The sequence below is a fragment of the Pezoporus flaviventris genome, unplaced genomic scaffold (assembly GCF_033815535.1).
Source record: "Pezoporus flaviventris isolate CSIRO_AGI_PZ_B2104156 unplaced genomic scaffold, CSIRO_AGI_Pfla_v1 ptg000353l, whole genome shotgun sequence".
Classification (NCBI taxonomy): Eukaryota; Metazoa; Chordata; class Aves; order Psittaciformes; family Psittacidae; genus Pezoporus; species Pezoporus flaviventris.
In genome coordinates this window covers 41,064-57,831 of record NW_026892900.1, presented here as the reverse complement: position 1 = coordinate 57,831, position 16,768 = coordinate 41,064, and the positions used below count along the sequence as shown (strand labels likewise).

At 64.0% G+C, this 16,768-nt stretch overlaps 2 protein-coding genes across 3 annotated transcripts; one reads left to right on the top strand and one right to left on the bottom strand.

Annotated features, from left to right (window-relative positions):
• Positions 1-203: 203 nt before the first annotated feature.
• CAPG (capping actin protein, gelsolin like) lies at positions 204-4,680 on the bottom strand. Its single transcript, XM_061443399.1, has 9 exons — positions 4,578-4,680; positions 3,527-3,699; positions 3,239-3,393; positions 2,518-2,679; positions 958-1,107; positions 771-863; positions 500-632; positions 337-425; positions 204-269 (listed from the first exon to the last, which is right to left on the bottom strand). Exons 1-9 carry the CDS (start codon positions 4,598-4,600, stop codon positions 204-206), a joined length of 1,044 nt encoding a protein of 347 aa, XP_061299383.1. The 5' UTR covers positions 4,601-4,680.
• Positions 4,681-7,537: 2,857 nt separating this feature from the next.
• On the top strand, positions 7,538-16,752 carry AEBP1 (AE binding protein 1). 2 transcript variants are annotated; one of them, XM_061443377.1, is made up of 21 exons: positions 7,538-7,809; positions 7,935-8,366; positions 8,614-8,673; positions 9,610-9,681; positions 9,760-9,846; positions 10,383-10,481; positions 10,592-10,678; positions 11,211-11,288; positions 11,372-11,446; positions 11,521-11,630; positions 12,248-12,387; positions 12,475-12,559; positions 12,647-12,791; positions 12,882-12,970; positions 13,080-13,203; positions 13,283-13,479; positions 14,133-14,312; positions 14,951-15,293; positions 15,386-15,525; positions 15,609-15,708; positions 15,797-16,752. In XM_061443377.1, exons 1-21 carry the CDS (start codon positions 7,581-7,583, stop codon positions 16,345-16,347), a joined length of 3,423 nt encoding a protein of 1,140 aa, XP_061299361.1. In that variant the 5' UTR covers positions 7,538-7,580; the 3' UTR covers positions 16,348-16,752. The 2 variants fall into 2 exon arrangements, 1 of the variants encoding a protein (XP_061299361.1); XR_009741507.1 differs by having other exon boundaries at positions 11,208-11,288; positions 15,386-15,708; positions 15,797-15,924.
• Positions 16,753-16,768: the final 16 nt, after the last annotated feature.

Below are 16,768 nucleotides of genomic sequence, written 5' to 3'. Positions count from 1 at the left end.
GGGGAAAGGGATGGGCTTGGCACAGGGATGGGATGGGCAAAAGGATAAGGATGGGACGACACAGGGATGGGATGTGGATGGGAAAAGGGATGGGGATGGCACAAGGATGGGATGGGGAAAAAAGGGATGGAGATGGGGCTGGCAGAGGGGTGGAGCTGGGGACAGCATGGTCACAGGGCAGGGCGCAGGCAGTGGCATGGAGCTCACTTCCAGCCAGTGAAGAATTGCTTGAAGAGCGGCGTCTCGTGGCCCTGGGGCAGGATTTCCACCTGCAGGGGCAGGGATGTGGTGACGCTGCCTGTGCCAGCCCGTGCCCCCCCTCACCGCTGCACCCACCTGCGTGCGGGGCGAGTGACCCATGCGGGCGATCACCTCCTCAGCCACCCTCAGGGCCGCCTGGCGCTCCTGCTCGTTGGCCTTGTGCCCTATGGATAGGGCATCAGAGCCACACCAGGGGTTTTCCCTGTCCCCGTGTGCCCCCATCCCCATCCCTGGGCACCTTTCCAGACGTAGACCTTCCCACCGGCGCCGTTGTCCAGCACGAAGCAGTCGTCGGAGCAGAGCAGGCTCTGGCTGAAGGGGCTGCTCGCAGCCACTTGGGTCAGGTCCATGCGCCCCGTCGCGTCTGACACCTGCCCGGGGACAGGGAGTCACCTCCTGCAGCAGTGTCCTCTGGCCATGCCTAGCCCCATACGTCCCCTGGGGCCACCATGGTGTTCCCAGCCATGCCCGGCGCCCGGTGCCACCGTGGTGTCCCACCGTGTCCTTGCCTTGTAGAGGACGGCTGCCCGCGCATTGCTCTGGTCGGCCACAGCATCCTCCTCGGGGCTGCCCTCTGGCAAGGTGGGTTTGGGGCCCAGCACCTGCCGGGAGAGCGGACTCAGGCCTTAGAGCCACCCCCCGGGGACACTGGGGACCCCCTCTCCTCCCACTGGGGACATTGGGGTCCTGCCATACCTGGAGCATCTCCGGTGGCTCCTCGCCATCAGCCACGATGTCCAGGCGCGCTCTGCCGCGCCGCTCGCTGTCCCGGATGGCTGCGGCCAGCTCCTGCGCCCGGCTGCGCTCCAGCGCGTTGCACCCGGAGCCGCACCAGACCAAGAGCGTCTGGGGACAGGGAGCGGGATAGTGGGGACAGAGCCATAGGTGGTGGCTTCAACCCACCTCACCCAGGCTGGGGATGGAGCGGTCACAGGCAAAGGGACACCCAGATGGACGGACACAGGGATGGATAAATGGCTGCCCCAGTGGGTGCATGGACACACGCAGGTGGATAAGTGACTGTCCCAGTGGATGGATGGACACACACAGATGGATAAATGGCTGCCCCAATGGGTGCATGGACACACGCAGGTGGATAAGTGACTGTCCCAGTGGATGGATGGACACACACAGATGGATAAATGGCTGCCCCAATGGGTGCATGGACACACGCAGATGGATAAGTAACTGTCCCAATGGATGGATGGACACACACGGATAAATGGCTGCCCCAATGGGTGCATGGACACACGCAGATGGATAAGTAACTGTCCCAATGGATGGATGGACACACACGGATAAATGGCTGCCCCAATGGGTGCATGGACACACGCAGATGGATAAGTGACTGTCCCAATGGATGGATGGACACACACGGATAAATGGCTGCCCCAATGGGTGCATGGACACACGCAGATGGATAAGTGACTGTCCCAATGGATGGATGGACACACACAGATGGATAAATGGCTGCCCCAATGGGTGCATGGACACACGCAGGTGGATAAGTGACTGTCCCAATGGATGGATGGACACACACAGATGGATAAATGGCTGCCCCAATGGGTGCATGGACACACACAGATGGATAAGTGACTGTCCCAGTGGATGGATGGACACACACAGGTGGATAAATGGCTGCCCCAATGGGTGCATGGACACACACAGATGGATAAGTGACTGTCCCAATGGATGGATGGACACACACAGATGGATAAATGGCTGCCCCAATGGGTGCATGGACACACACAGGTGGATAAGTGACTGTCCCAGTGGATGGATGGACACACACAGGTGGATAAATGACTCCCAATGGACGGATGGACACCCAGATGGAGAAACACCCCAGCAATCACACATCCCTATGGATCAGGGAACCCCCCAGCTGATTGATGGGCAACCCAAGAGACAGAACTCTCTAAGGACAGACAGACACCCCTATGGATGGAGCCAGTGGACAGATGGCTACCTCGAAGGGCAGACAAACAGCACAACAGACTGACACTTGGAAGGACAGACAGACATCCCAGCAGATAGACACGCCAAGGCAGACAGCCCTGTGTGTGGATGGACGCCCCAAGAGAAGGACAAACAGCCACCCAATGGATGGCCAGTAGCCCTGATGGACCCAGTGAGTGGATGGGCACCCCAATGAGCTGACAGACGCCCCAGGGGGCAGATGGACACCCAGCAGGACACATTGCCCTGGGTTTGGGGCACAGGGAGGGGATGGTGGGGACAGAGCTCGCACCGCACCTCGCCCAGGTCAAGGATGAAGCAGTCGCCGGTGTTGAAGCTGCTCCAGGCCAGGTCCCTCTCGCTCGCCCGGATGTTCCTCCTGCCCTTCACCTGGTAGAGTCGGTGCCCGGGGCTGGCGCTGGGGCGCGGGGTCTTGAACGCCGAGGCCACGCCACCATCCTGCAGCATTGGGGTGCTGAGCGCCCATGGTGGGACCAGCATCCACCAGGGATGCTGAGCACCCAGCAGAGATACCAAGCACCCAAAAGGTGAATGCTCAGTGCACAGCCCAGCACTCAGTGGGGATGACGAGCACCGAGTACAGATCCTGAGCACCCCGAGGTGATGCTGGGCACCTACCAGGAAGGCTGAGCACCCTCCAGAGGTATCGAGCACTCAAAGAAGATGCTGAGTGCCAGGCATCTGGTGTTGATGCCCCCAGCAGGATGCTCTATATATGCCAAGGATGCTGAGCACCCACCAGGGAAGCTGAGCGCCCACCAGGGAGGCTGAGCACCTACCAGTGATGCCCAGCTCCTAGAGGGGAGTCCCACATGCTCAATGGGGATAAGTGAGGGTGCCAAGAGTACTCGATCAGGATGTTGAGCATCATGTGGAATGCTGAGTGAGCACTCAGTCAAGATGCCGAGCACCGGGTCAGGATGCCGAGCACCACGCAGGATGCCGGTGCTCAGGGGATGCTGAGGGCCGGGAGCACTGTGGGGGTTCGCAGTGGTACCTGGTAGGTGATGCCATGCGGGAAGTACTGCATGAAGAGGTCGGACTCGTTGCCCTGCACCTCGCGGTGGGTGACGGGGCGCTCGCCCAGCAGCGCGTTCAGCTGCGTGGACAGGAGGGCGCAGGCCCCCTGCTCGTCCTGCGAGGAGTCCCGGGCTGCGGGCACCCGGTGTGAGCCGGTACCTGGTACCCAGCGTGAGCCGCGGCTCCCCCAGCCCCGGGACCTGGTACCCAGCGTGAGCCGCGGCTCCCCCAACCCCGGTCCCCAGCCCTGGTCCCCAGCGCGCACCCAGCCAGAGGTGCAGGTGCACCCGCTCCTCGGGGCCGTTGTGCAGCACCAGGTACGCGTCCCCCGAGAAGAACACGCCCCAGCTCCGCTCCGGAACCTCCACCGGCCGCAGCTTCTCCACCCGCCAGACGTGCAGCCCCGGGCGGGAGGCGGTGGGGCCGAAAGGGGAACCGCTGTGGGGAGAAGGGGTTGGGGGGGGGGGGTGAGGAGGGGGTGATGGGAGTGATGGGGGTAATGGGGGTGTGAGCAGGGGGTGATTGGGGTGATGGGAGTGATGGGGGTGATGGGGGTGTGAGCAGGGGGTGATTGGGGTGATGGGAGTGATGGAGGGTGATGGGGGGTGATGGAGGGATGTGAGCAGGGGTTGGTTGGGGTGATGGGAGTGATGGGGGTGATGGGGGTGTGAGCAGGGGGTGATTGGGGTGATGGGAGTGATGGAGGGTGATGGGGGGTGATGGAGGGATGTGAGCAGGGGGTGGTTGGGATGATGGGGGGTGATGGAGGGATGTGAGCAGGGGGTGGTTGGGGTGATGGGAGTGATGGGGGGGTAATGAGGGGTGATGGGGGTGTGAGCAGGGGGTGATTGGGGTGATGGGAGTGATGGAGGGTGATGGGGGGTGATGGAGGGATGTGAGCAGGGGGTGGTTGGGGTGATGGGGGGTGATGGAGGGATGTGAGCAGGGGGTGGTTGGGGTGATGGGGGGTGATGGAGGGATGTGAGCAGGGGGTGGTTGGGGTGATGGGGGGTGATGGAGGGATGTGAGCAGGGGGTGATTGGGGTGATGGGAGTGATGGGGGTGATGGGGGTGTTAGCAGGGGGTGATTGGGGTGATGGGAGTGATGGAGGGTGATAGGGGGTGATGGAGGGATGTGAGCAGGGGGTGGTTGGGGTGATGGGGGGTGATGGGTGTGTGTGTGAACAGGGGGTGATTGGGGTGATGGGAGTGATGGGGGGGTAATGAGGGGTGATGGGGGTGTGAGCAGGGGGTGATGGGGGGTGATGAGGAGTGGTAATGGGAGGCGATGGGGGGGGGGGGGAGGAAGGTGGTACCTTGTGGGGATTGCGGTGTACATGGCGTCAGGGTGGACGGATGGACCTGTGGACAGAGGGGCACCGTGAGGTGAGAACCAGGAGGTCAAGGACACCCCAACAGGGAGATGGATGCCCAATGGACACCCAGAGGACAGAGGATGCCCCCGTAGAGAGATGGACACCCAGAAGAATGGACAGACACCCCTACGAACAGGTGACTGCCCCTATGGATAGGGGGACACCCCTACAGACAGACAGACACCCCGATAAATGGCCACCCAGGGAGACAGACAGACAGACACCCCAGTGGGTGGGAAGCCCCCAGGGCAGACAGATGGACACCAGGATGGACAGACAGACCCCGTCCCCCTGACAGACCCCTCCCCGAACGGACGGACCCCGGCTGACAGACAGACAGACCCCGTTGCTCGCAGCGCCTGCAGCAGGACAAACGGACGCCCCAGCAGCCGCGGGGCACCCGGAAGACGTCGGAGGTGACTCAGGAGCAGGAAAGGGTGGGGACGGGGGGGGGTCATATGGCCTTGGGTGGGGCCCCCACACTGGGAACGGGGCACCCACCATGGAACCCCCCACTGCTGGGACCTCCCCTTCACCATCATGGGACCCTCCCCACTCCATTGGGACCCCCATCCCCCCAACACCCCCCCCCCCCCCACTACTGGGACCCCCAAGCCCACAGGGGCTGGGGCAGGTCTGAGGGGGCTGTACCTGGTGCAGGGGCCATACTGGGAGCTGCACTTGGAGAGGGTTGTACTGGAAGGGGGTTATACTCGGGTATGGGGGGGCTGCACTGGGGGGGGGCTGTACTGGGGGTCCATGAGGGGTTGGGGAGGCTGTAATGGGAGCAGAGCTGGAAGGCGGGGGCATTACTGGAGGCTGCATGGGGCTCATGGGGAGGCAGGGGGAGCTGCACTGGGAGGCAGGGAGAGCTGCACTGGAAGCACTGGGAGGCACTGGGAAGCGCTGATAACATGAGGAGCTGCAGTGGGAGCACTGGGACGGACTGGGAGGCACTGGGAGCCGCACTGGGAGGCAGGGAGAGCTGCACTGGAAGCCCTGGGAGGCGCTGGGAGGGACTAGGAAGCACTGATAACATGAGGAGCTGCAGTGGGAGCACTGGAACGGACTGGGAGGCACTGGGAGCTGCACTGGGAGGCAGGGAGAGCTGCACTGGAAGCACTGGGAGGCACTGGGAGGCACTGGGAAGCACTGATAACATGAGGAGCTGCAGTGGGAGCACTGGGATGAACTGGGAGGCACTGGGAGCTGCACTGGGAGGCAGGGAGAGCTGCAGTGGAAGCACTGGGAGGGACTGGGAAGCACTGATAACATGAGGAGCTGCAGTGGGAGCGCTGGGACGGACTGGGAGGCACTGGGAGCTGCACTGGGAGGCAGGGAGAGCTGCACTGGAAGCACTGGGAGGCACTGGGAGGGACTGGGAAACACTGATAACAGGAGGAGCTGCAGTGGGAGCACTGGGACGGACTGGGAGGCACTGGGAGGCAGGGAGAGCTGCACTGGAAGCACTGGGAGGCACTGGGAGGGACTGGGAAGCACTGATAACATGAGGAGCTGCAGTGGGAGCACTGGGACGGACTGGGAGGCACTAGGAGCTGCACTGGGAGGCAGGGAGAGCTGCACTGGAAGCACTGGGAGGCACTGGGAGGGACTGGGAAGCACTGATAACATGAGGAGCTGCAGTGGGAGCACTGGAACGGACTGGGAGGCACTGGGAGCTGCACTGGGAGGCAGGGAGAGCTGCACTGGAAGCACTGGGAGGCACTGGGAGGGACTGGGAAGCACTGATAACATGAGGAGCTGCAGTGGGAGCACTGGGACGGACTGGGAGGCACTGGGAGGCAGGGAGAGCTGCACTGGAAGCACTGGGAGGCACTGGGAGGGACTGGGAAGCACTGATAACATGAGGAGCTGCAGTGGGAGCACTGGAACGGACTGGGAGGCACTGGGAGCTGCACTGGGAGGCAGGGAGAGCTGCACTGGAAGCACTGGGAGGCACTGGGAGGGACTGGGAAGCACTGATAACATGAGGAGCTGCAGTGGGAGCACTGGGACGGACTGGGAGGCACTGGGAGCTGCACTGGGAGGCAGGGAGAGCTGCACTGGAAGCACTGGGAGGCACTGGGAGGGACTGGGAAGCACTGATAACATGAGAAGCTGCAGTGGGAGCACTGGGATGAACTGGGAGCCGCACTGGGAGGCTCATGGCGGGCCCTCCCCCCCCGCAGCCCCCCCCCCCCGGCAGCATGGCTGGGCCGTGACTCACGCGTGTGACGAGTGCGAGCGGCCTCAGCCCCAGCGCGGCCCGGGGAGCCTGCGGGCCCCGGGGAGGGGATGCTGCGAGTGGTGCGTGTGAGCTGCATCCCATGTACAGCAAGGGCATGGTGCATGTGTGCGGCGCTGCCTGACACACCGCGCGTCCTGCGTGCTCTGTGCGGTTGTACACGCGTGTACAGCGCGTGTCCCGTGCGCAGCTCTGTGCGATGGGGGGGTCACACGTGCTGTGCACGCCGTGCCATGTATGTAGTGTGCCTGTGCTCCGCGTGCCCAGGCCCGTGCGCCCGCACGATGCCGGGGGGCGCGGTGCCAGCGCCCGTTCCAGTGCAGAGCTGGTGCCGCCTGGTGCCCGTGCCAGCGCAGTGCCGGTGCCGTCCCAGTCCCGCGCAGCGCTGGTGCTGCTGCCCCATGCAGTGCCAGTGCCGTTGCAGTGCCCGTTCGGGGCTGGTGGCACTGCCGAGCGGGTCCCGTGCACTGCCGGTCCTGTGCTGATGCCGGTGCCGGTTCCAAGCGGGTCCCATGCAGTGCCAGTGCCGGTCCCGTTGTTCCCGTTCTTCCCGGTGCCCAGCGGCTCCCTCTCGCCCCCCCCCCCCCCCCCCCAATTCCCCTCCGCTCCGTCGGTGCCGCCCCCGCCCGCCCCGCGCCGCCGCCCCCCGTCCCCCGCCCGCTCTCGCGCTCCCGGCCCGGTCCCGGCGGCGTCGTGCGATGGGGCCGCCCCGGTCCTGCCTCGTGCTCGCGGCCGCGCTGCTGCCGCTGCTGCCGCCCGGGGCCGCGCCGGGACCCTCCGCGCCCGGACCCGCCGTCACCGACGCCGAGATCGAGGCGTTCCTGCGCGGCCTCCTCGGCACCGGCGACCGCGACGGGGATGGGGACGACGACGGCACCGACCTGGGCTTCGGCATCGACCCGAGCATCGGCACCGGCAGCGACACCGGTGAGCGAGGGCGCCGCGGCCCCGCGGGGGTGCAGTGGGACCCTACGGCCTGGCCCTGGCGCCCCTCACCCCGCGGCGGGGCGGCTGCCCCCCCCCCCCCTTCCCCTCCGTTCTCCTCCCTCCAGGCTCCCCGGGGCTGACGGAGCCCGAGAAACCCAAGAAGGGAAAGAAGGAAAAAACTCCAAAACCCACCAAGAAGCCCAAGGAGAGAGCACGGGGCTCCAAGAAGGACAAGGACAGGGACAGGGGCCGGGACAGGGACAGGGACCGGGACAGGGACAGGGGTCGGGACAGGGACAGGGACAAGCCCCCCAAGAAGCCCAAAGAGAAACCCCCAAAAGGCTCTGAGAAACCACCCAAAGGCTCCAAGAAGCCCAAGGAGAAGCCACCCAAAGCCACCAAAAAACCCTCTGGCAAGAAACCACCGGAGCCCCCGACACCTCCCCCGGAGCTCCACATCACCCCACAGCCCCCGTGGGGTGAGGATGAGGAGGGAACACCCCAATTCCCAAAGCAGCCTTTGCCCTATGAGGAAGAGGAGGATGCGGGTGGCAGAGGTGAGTCTTGGGGAGCTCCATCTCGCTACCAACTGGGTTTTGGGGGGGTCTTGGCACTTCACAACATCACCCTGTGTCCCACAGCTCCCAGCTGCCCCGGCTTTGTCCCCCTGGGGTCACGTTCCCCCCTCAGCCTTCCTCCCACCATGGGCTTTACTGCCTGGATGGGCCCTGTTTGAGACTGGGTTTGGGGCTGGGCTTGGGGTCTGGGGTCCCCACCAGTGCCTTGCTCTGTCCCTGTCCCCAGGGGAGCCAGAGGAGCCACCAATCTGGGAGCTAGGCCGGGAGGACTCACACCCCGAGCCTGGTGAGTGCCCTGGCCCTAGGCCACTGCCCTGGGTCTTGGGGCCACCTCCCTGCACCCCAGTGTCACCTCCCTGCACCCCAGAGCTGCCTCCCCATGCACCAATGTCACCTCCCTGCACCCCAATGCCACCTCCCTGCACCCCAATGTCACCTCCCTGCACCCCAATGCCACCTCCCTACACCCCAATGCCACCTCCCTGCACCTCAATGCCACCTCCCTGCACCCCAATGCCACCTCCCTGCACCCCAGTGTCACCTCCCTGCACCTCAATGCCACCTCCCTCCACCCCAGTGTCATCTCCCTGCACCCCAGAGCTGCCTCCCATGCACCAATATCACCTCCCTGCACCTCAATGTCACCTCCCTGCACCCCAATGTCACCTCCCTGCACCTCAATGTCACCTCCCTGCACCCCAATGCCACCTCCCTGCACCCCAATGCCACCTCCCTGGACCCCAATGTCACCTCCCTGCACCTCAATGACACCTCTCTGCACCCCAATGCCACCTCCCTGCACCCCAGTGTCACCTCCCTGCACCTCAATGCCACCTCCCTCCACCCCAGTGTCACCTCCCTGCACCCCAGAGCTGCCTCCCATGCACCAATGTCACCTCCCTGCACCTCAATGTCACCTCCCTGCACCCCAGTGTCACCTCGCTGCACCTCAATGTCATCTCCCTGCACCCCAATGCCACCTCTCTGCACCCTAATGTCACCTTCCTGCACCCCAATGTCACCTCTCTGCACCCCAATGCCACCTCTCCAAGTCCCAGTGTCACCTCCCTGGTCCCCAGTGTCACCTCCCTGCACCCCAGTGCCACGTCTCCAAGTCCCAGTGTCACCTCCCTGCACCTCAATGTTACCTCCCTGCACCCCAATGCCACCCCCTGCCCCAGCCCCCCCCCCGTGCCCCTTTCCCAAGTGCCCCCTCCCGCAGAGGCCCCCATGGAGCCGGAGCCCCCGACCCTGGACTACAACGAGCAGCTGGAGCGGGAGGACTACGAGGACTGTACGTAGGGGAGGGGTCCCGCTGCGGGGACGGGTCCCCCCGGCACCCCCAGTCAGTGTCACCCCGCGCTGTCCCCAGTCGAGTACATCCGGAGGCAACAGAAGCCCCGCAAGCCCCCTGGCAGGAAGAGCCCGCAGAGGGTCTGGCCCCAGCCCGAGCAGCCACGTGAGTGGGGGGAGCAGGGCAGGATAAGGGGGGGGACAAAGGGGGTGGCACCCTCGGGGGAGGACGGTGCCCAGGCTTGGGCACCAAGGGGAGCATCGCTTCGGGGCAGCCTGGAGCCGGGGTGGGCACGGGGACCCCATGGGGGTGTGGGGACCTGTGGGGATATAGAGGGGGGGACCTGTGGGGATATAGAGGGGGGGACCTGTGGGGATATAGAGGGGGGGTCCTGTGGGGATGGGAGGACCTGTGGGGATATAGAGGGGGGGACCTGTGGGGATATAGAGGGGGGGACCTGTGGGGATATAGAGGGGGGGTCCTGTGGGGATGGGAGGACCTGTGGGGATATAGAGGGGGGGTCCTGTGGGGATGTGGGGACCCTACAGGGACATGGGGTCCTTGCAGGGATCCCACAGAAACATGGGGGACCCCACAGAGCCATTGGGATCCTATAGAGGCGCCCTACAGGGGCACTGTAGAGGTGTGGGGACCCCATAGAGGAACAAGGGGTCCCATGAGTTCCCTTTTACCCTCCCCAGCAACACCGGCAGAGACCCCCCCAGCGCCCCCCCCACCGCCCGTCCTGGTGACTGAAGGGGACTACGATGAAGGCTTCTTGCCACCTGACTACGATGATTGTGAGTGACACATGGGGCACCCCAGAACCCCATCCCTGTCCCCATGGGCCCCACAGGCCCTCCTGTGCCCCAAAGGCGTGTCCCAGCCCCCCCCCTTTTTGCACCCACAGTTTCCTATGGGCTGCCCCCACCGAAGCCCAGGAAAACCCCAGACAAAGGGGACGAGATGGAGACGGACGAGGAGAAACTCAAACCCTGTGAGAGATGGGCAGGGGCTGGGTCCTGGGGTGGGTGACATGGCCCTATGGTGGGTGACATGTCCCTGTGATGGGTGACATGGCCCTATGGTGGGTGACATGTCCCTGTGATGGGTGACATGGCCCTGTGGTGGGTGACATGGCCCTATGGTGGGTGACATGTCCCTATGGTGAGTGACATATCCCTATGGTGGGTGACATGTCCCTATGGTGGGTGACATGTCTCTATGGTGGGTAACACAGCCCTATGGTGGGTGACATGTCTCAATTGTGGGTGACATGGCCCTATGGTGGGTGACATGTCCCTATGGTGGGTAACACAGCCCTATGGTGGGTGACATGTCCCTATGGTGGGTGACATGTCCCTATGGTGGGTAACACAGCCCTATGGTGGGTGGCATGTCTCAATTGTGGGTGACATGGCCCTATGGTGGGTGACATCGCCCTATGGTGGGTGACATGTCCCTATGGTGAGTGACATGGCCCTGTGGTGGGTGACATGGCCCTGTGATGGGTGCCCCATCTCCAGTAGGGAAGCCCAAGAAAGGCAGCAGCAGCAAGGAGGAGGAGGAGGACCCCTGGGCAGAGGAGAAGGGCCGGGACCGCAAAGGTGGGTGCTCCTGTCCCTGTCCCCATCCCCTCGCCCCCCTCTCCCTCCCAGGCTCTGCCCCCACCACCGTGCCCCTTTTCCAGGGAAACCCAAAAAGCCAGGCGGAAAGAAGTGGGAGCCAGACGAGGACGAATGGGAGCCTCCGGAGGAGAAGACGAGTGAGTGCCCCTGCTCCATGGGGCAGCAGTCACCCCGCTGTGGGGCCATGTCCGTCACCCCCCCTTGTCCCCAGGCTGCCCCCCCATTGGGCTGGAGTCCCACCGCATCGAGGATGACCAGCTCCTGGCCTCATCCATGCTGCGCCACGGACTGGGTGCTCAGCGCGGGCGCCTCAACATGCAGGTGAGGGGCACCCATCCTGCCTCCCCCCCCACCCAAAGCCAGGGGACCCCCGGACCTGTCATAGAACCCCAGCCTGGTTTGGGTTGGAAGGGACCCTAAAGCTCCTCCAGCTCCAACCCCTGCCACGGGCAGGGACCCCTTCCACTGGAGCAGCTTGCTCCAAGCCCCTGTGTCCAACCTGGCCTTGAGCACTGCCAGGGATGGGGCAGCCACAGCTTCTCTGGGCACCCTGTGCCAGCGCCTCAGCACCCTCACATAAATCACTTCTTCCTTATCTCCAACCTGAACTCCCCCTGTTTCAGTCTGAACCCATCACCCCTTGTCCCATCCCTACAGTCCCTGATGAAGAGCCCCTCTCCTGCATCCTTGCAGCCCCCTTCACACACTGGAAGCTGCTCTGAGGTCTCCTCACAGCTTCTCTTCTCCAGCCCCAACGTTCTCAGCCTGGCTCCATTCGGGAGCTGCTCCAGCCCCTGAGCATCCTCGTGGCCTCCTCTGGACCTGCTCCACCAGCTCCATGTCCTGACGCTGGGGACGGTGCACCCGGGGGGGTTCCGGGTTCCCCGCTCATCACAACCAAGTGATGTTCAAGGTCCCTCTCGCTGTCCCCACCGCAGGCGGGCCCCAACGAGGACGATTTCTTCGACGGGGCTTGGTGCGCCGAGGACGACAGCCGGGCGCACTGGCTCGAGGTGGACACGCGCCGCACCACCAAGTTCACCGGCGTCATCACCCAGGGGCGCGACTCCCAGATCCAGTACGGGAGCAGGGGCTGGGTTTGGGGACATGGGGTGGGGGGAGCGGATGGGAACCCCCCTCCCAACCTGTCCCCTTCCTCCCGCAGCGAGGACTTTGTCACCAGTTTCTATGTGGGCTTCAGCAACGACAGCCAGAACTGGGTGATGTACACCAATGGCTACGAGGAGATGGTAGGCACCCCAAAAGTGGTTGGGGGGGGGACAAGGGGGACCCTTTGCCCCCAGTTTGGCTACGTCTCCCCCCCTTCCTCATGGCAGAAGTTCTATGGTAACGTGGACAAGGACACGCCGGTGCTGACCACGTTCCCCGAGCCCATGGTGGCCCGTTACATCCGCATCTACCCCCAGACATGGAACGGGAGCCTCTGCCTGCGCCTCGAGGTCCTGGGCTGCCCCCTCTCCAGTAAGAGCCGCCCCAAGGAGGGTTGGGGGGCACGCGGAGGGGGGTGGCATCTCTTCAGTGTCCATCACCGCCTCCCTGTCCCCTCCACAGCCGTCAGCAGCTACTACAGCCAACAGAACGAGGTGACCTCCACCGACAACCTGGACTTCCGCCACCACTCCTACAAGGACATGAGGCAGGTGAGCACCTCCCTGGGGTGGGATCCTCCATGGGGCAGGATCCTCCACAGAGGGTGGGCTCAGCCCCCCAGCACTACCCCATCTCCCCCCCCCCGCCTTGTGCCCGCAGCTGATGAAGGTGGTCAATGAGGAGTGTCCCAGCATCACCCGCATCTACAACATCGGCAAGAGCTCGCGTGGGCTGAAGATCTACGCCATGGAGATCTCGGACAACCCGGGCGAGCACGAGACCGGTGAGGCAGGAAGGTTCTGGAAGGGACCCGGAGCAGGCAGGGGTGCAGGCATCACCCTGAGCCTGTGCCCTGCCCACAGGTGAGCCCGAGTTCAGGTACACAGCCGGGCTCCATGGGAATGAGGTGCTGGGCCGGGAGCTGCTGCTCCTGCTCATGCAGTTCCTGTGCAAGGAATTCCAGGATGGCAACCCCCGGGTGCGGAGCCTGGTCACCGAAACCCGCATCCACCTCGTGCCCTCCCTCAACCCTGATGGCTACGAGCTGGCCCGCGAGGCGGTGAGGGCACGTCAGGGATGGGGCAGTGGATGCGGGTGGTGGATGGCGTCGTGGTTTAAGTGCTGAAGCCAGGACAGATGGAGATGATGGGATGTGGGTGGTGGATGCAGGTGATAGATGCAGGTGGTGGGATGCGGGCGATGGATGGAGGTGGTGGGATGCAGGCGATGGATGCAGGTGGTTGGATGCAGGTGGTGGATGCAGGTGGTGGATGCAGGTGTGGATGCAGGTGGTGGATGCAGGTGTGGATGCAGGTGGTGGATGCAGGTGGTTGGATGCAGGTGGTGGATGCAGGTGGTGGATTCAGGTGGTGGATTCAGGTGGTGGATGCAGGTGGTGGATGCAGGTGTGGATGCAGGTGTGGATGCAGGTGGTGGATGCAGGTGGTGGATTCAGGTGGTGGATGCAGGTGGTGGATTCAGGTGTGGATGCAGGTGGCGGGATGCAGGTGGTGGATTCAGGTGTGGATGCAGGTGGTGGGTGCAGGTGGTGGGTGCAGGTGGTAGATGCAGGTGGTGGATGCAGGTGGTTGGATGCAAGTGGTGGATACAGGTGGTGGATGCAAGTGGTGGATGCAGATGGTTGGATGCAGGTGGAGGGATGCAGGTGGAGGGATGCACCCTCCAGCTCACTGCTGCCCCGGGCTACTGCAGGGCTCTGAACTGGGCAACTGGGCTCTGGGCCACTGGACAGAGGAGGGCTACGACCTCTTTGAGAACTTCCCTGACTTGGCTTCAGCTCTGTGGGCAGCTGAGGACAGGAAGCTGGTACCTCACAAGTTCCCCAACCACCACATCCCCATCCCTGAGCACTACTTGGCTGAGGATGCCACGGTGAGCTGCAGAATAGGGCATGGTGGTGGGGATGTGACGGGGCAGTGAAGGGGAGGTGATGGGGAGGCAATGGGAAGGTGATGGGGAGGTGAAGGGGAGGTGATGGAGCAGTGACGGGAAGGTGATGTGACAGTGAAGGGGAGGTGATGGGGCAGTGAAGGGGAGGTGATGGGGCAGAGAAGGGGAGGTGATGGGGCAGTGAAGGGCAGGTGATGGAGCAGTGACGGGAAGGTGATGTGACAGTGAAGGGGAGGTGAAGGGACAGTGAAGGGGAGGTGATGGGGCAGTGAAGGGGAGGTGATGGGGCAGTGAAGGGAAGGTGATGGGGCGATCATGGGGAGGTGATGGGGCAGTGAAGGGGAGGTGACGGAGCAGTGAAGGGCAGGTGATGGGGCAGTGAAGGGCAGGTGATGGGGCAGTGAAGGGGAGGTGATGGGGCAGTGAAGGGCAGGTGATGGGGCAGCGAAGGGCAGGTGATGGGGCAGTGAAGGGGAGATGATGGGGCAGCGAAGGGCAGGTGATGGAGCAGTGAAGGGGAGGTGATGGGGCAGTGAAGGGCAGGTGATGGGGCAGTGAAGGGCAGGTGATGGGGCAATCATGTGGAGGTGATGTCTCACACCACCTGCCCCCTTCGGCAGGTAGCGGTGGAGACGCGGGCTATCATGGCGTGGATGGACAAGAACCCCTTTGTGCTGGGAGCTAACCTGCAGGGCGGGGAGAAGCTGGTGTCTTATCCCTTCGACGCAGCCCGTCCTGTCAGCGAGACCCCAGCGGCCGCCCCGCGCCCGCCGGACGAGTACGAGGACGAGAACCCGGAGCTGCAGGAGACCCCCGACCACGCCATCTTCCGCTGGCTCGCCATCTCCTACGCCTCGGCTCATCTCACCATGAGCGAGACCTTCCGCGGCGGCTGCCACACGCAGGACATGACCAATGCCATGGGCATCGTGCAGGGCGCCAAGTGGCACCCCCGGGCAGGCAGTAAGTGGGTGCCACGGTGCGTGGACCAGCTTGGCCACCACGTGGAGGTGCGAGCGAGCAGCTGGGTGGGTGCTTGGCCGTTTGTCTTGCAGGCATGAATGACTTCAGTTACCTGCACACCAACTGCCTGGAGCTCTCCATCTACCTGGGCTGTGACAAGTTCCCCCATGAGAGCGAGCTGCAGCAGGAGTGGGAGAACAACAAGGAGTCTCTGCTCACCTTCATGGAGCAGGCAAGTGCTGGGTGCGCCAGGCAGGGAGCGGGCAGGGCCCTGCCTGCCCCACACAGCTCCTCTCATCCCCCTTCCTGCCCCAGGTCCATCGGGGCATCAAGGGCTTGGTAACGGACCAGCAGGGAGAACCCATCGCCAACGCCACCATCGTCGTGGGGGGCATCAACCACAACATCAGGACAGGTAGGGCGCGGGGCAGGGTGTGGGGCAGGGTGCTGCTAGCATTGTGCAACCAGCTTCACACGCCGCCGCGTCCCCTCGCTGCCTGCAGCCAGCGGTGGGGATTACTGGCGCATCCTGAACCCCGGTGAGTACCGCGTCTCGGCCCGAGCCGAGGGCTACAACCCCAGCGTCAAGACCTGCAGCGTCCTCTACGACATCGGGGCCACCCAATGCAACTTCGTGCTGTCGCGCTCCAACTGGAAGCGCATCCGGGAGATCATGGCCATGAACGGGAACCGGCCCATCCGCCGCATCGTGCCCGGCCGCCCCATGACGCCCCGCGAGCGCCTGCGCCTGCAGATGCGGCTCCGGCACCGCATGCGTCTACGGCAGCAGATGAGGCTCCGGAGGCTCAATGCCACCACTGCTGCCAGCAGCCCCACGGCCCCTGCGCCCACCACGGCCATGCACATCTCCTTCAGCAGCACAGCCTATGTGCCCTGGAGCCAAGAGCCACCCACAGCCAGCACCTGGGAGATGGAGACCGAAACAGAGGTGGTCACGGAGGTGGTGACCGAGACGGAGACCTGGGAGCTGGGCACAGGGACGGTGCAGCCCTTCACCACGGCCGAGACCTACACCGTGAACTTTGGTGACTAGGGGTGCTTGTCCCCTCGTTCCTGCCTCAGCCAGGGCCGGACACTCGCCACAGGCTCCGGCATCGCTTCCAAAATCTCCTCGAGCCCAGCAGCCCGCTCCGGGTGGGCTCCAGCTCCTCACCCATGCTGCTTCCTAGGGCTGTGCTGCTGCTCGCCCCAAGGCTGGGTGGCTGCGGGGTGTCCCCCGTGCCGCTCTCCAGGGCCAGCACCAAGAGATGCGCTGCCCCATCCCTGAGACATGGGATGGGGTGAAGCAGTACACAGCCCTCACCCCATCCCATCCTGGTGGCGTTGGCAGGGGTGGTCCTGCTCTCCAGGGCAGGGCCCGACGGAGGCAGGCGCAGCCCCACTCCCCTCCACACAGTTTTTTGTTACACAAATAAATCAAGTTATATTGGTAAGAGAATCTCTCCTTTGCAACC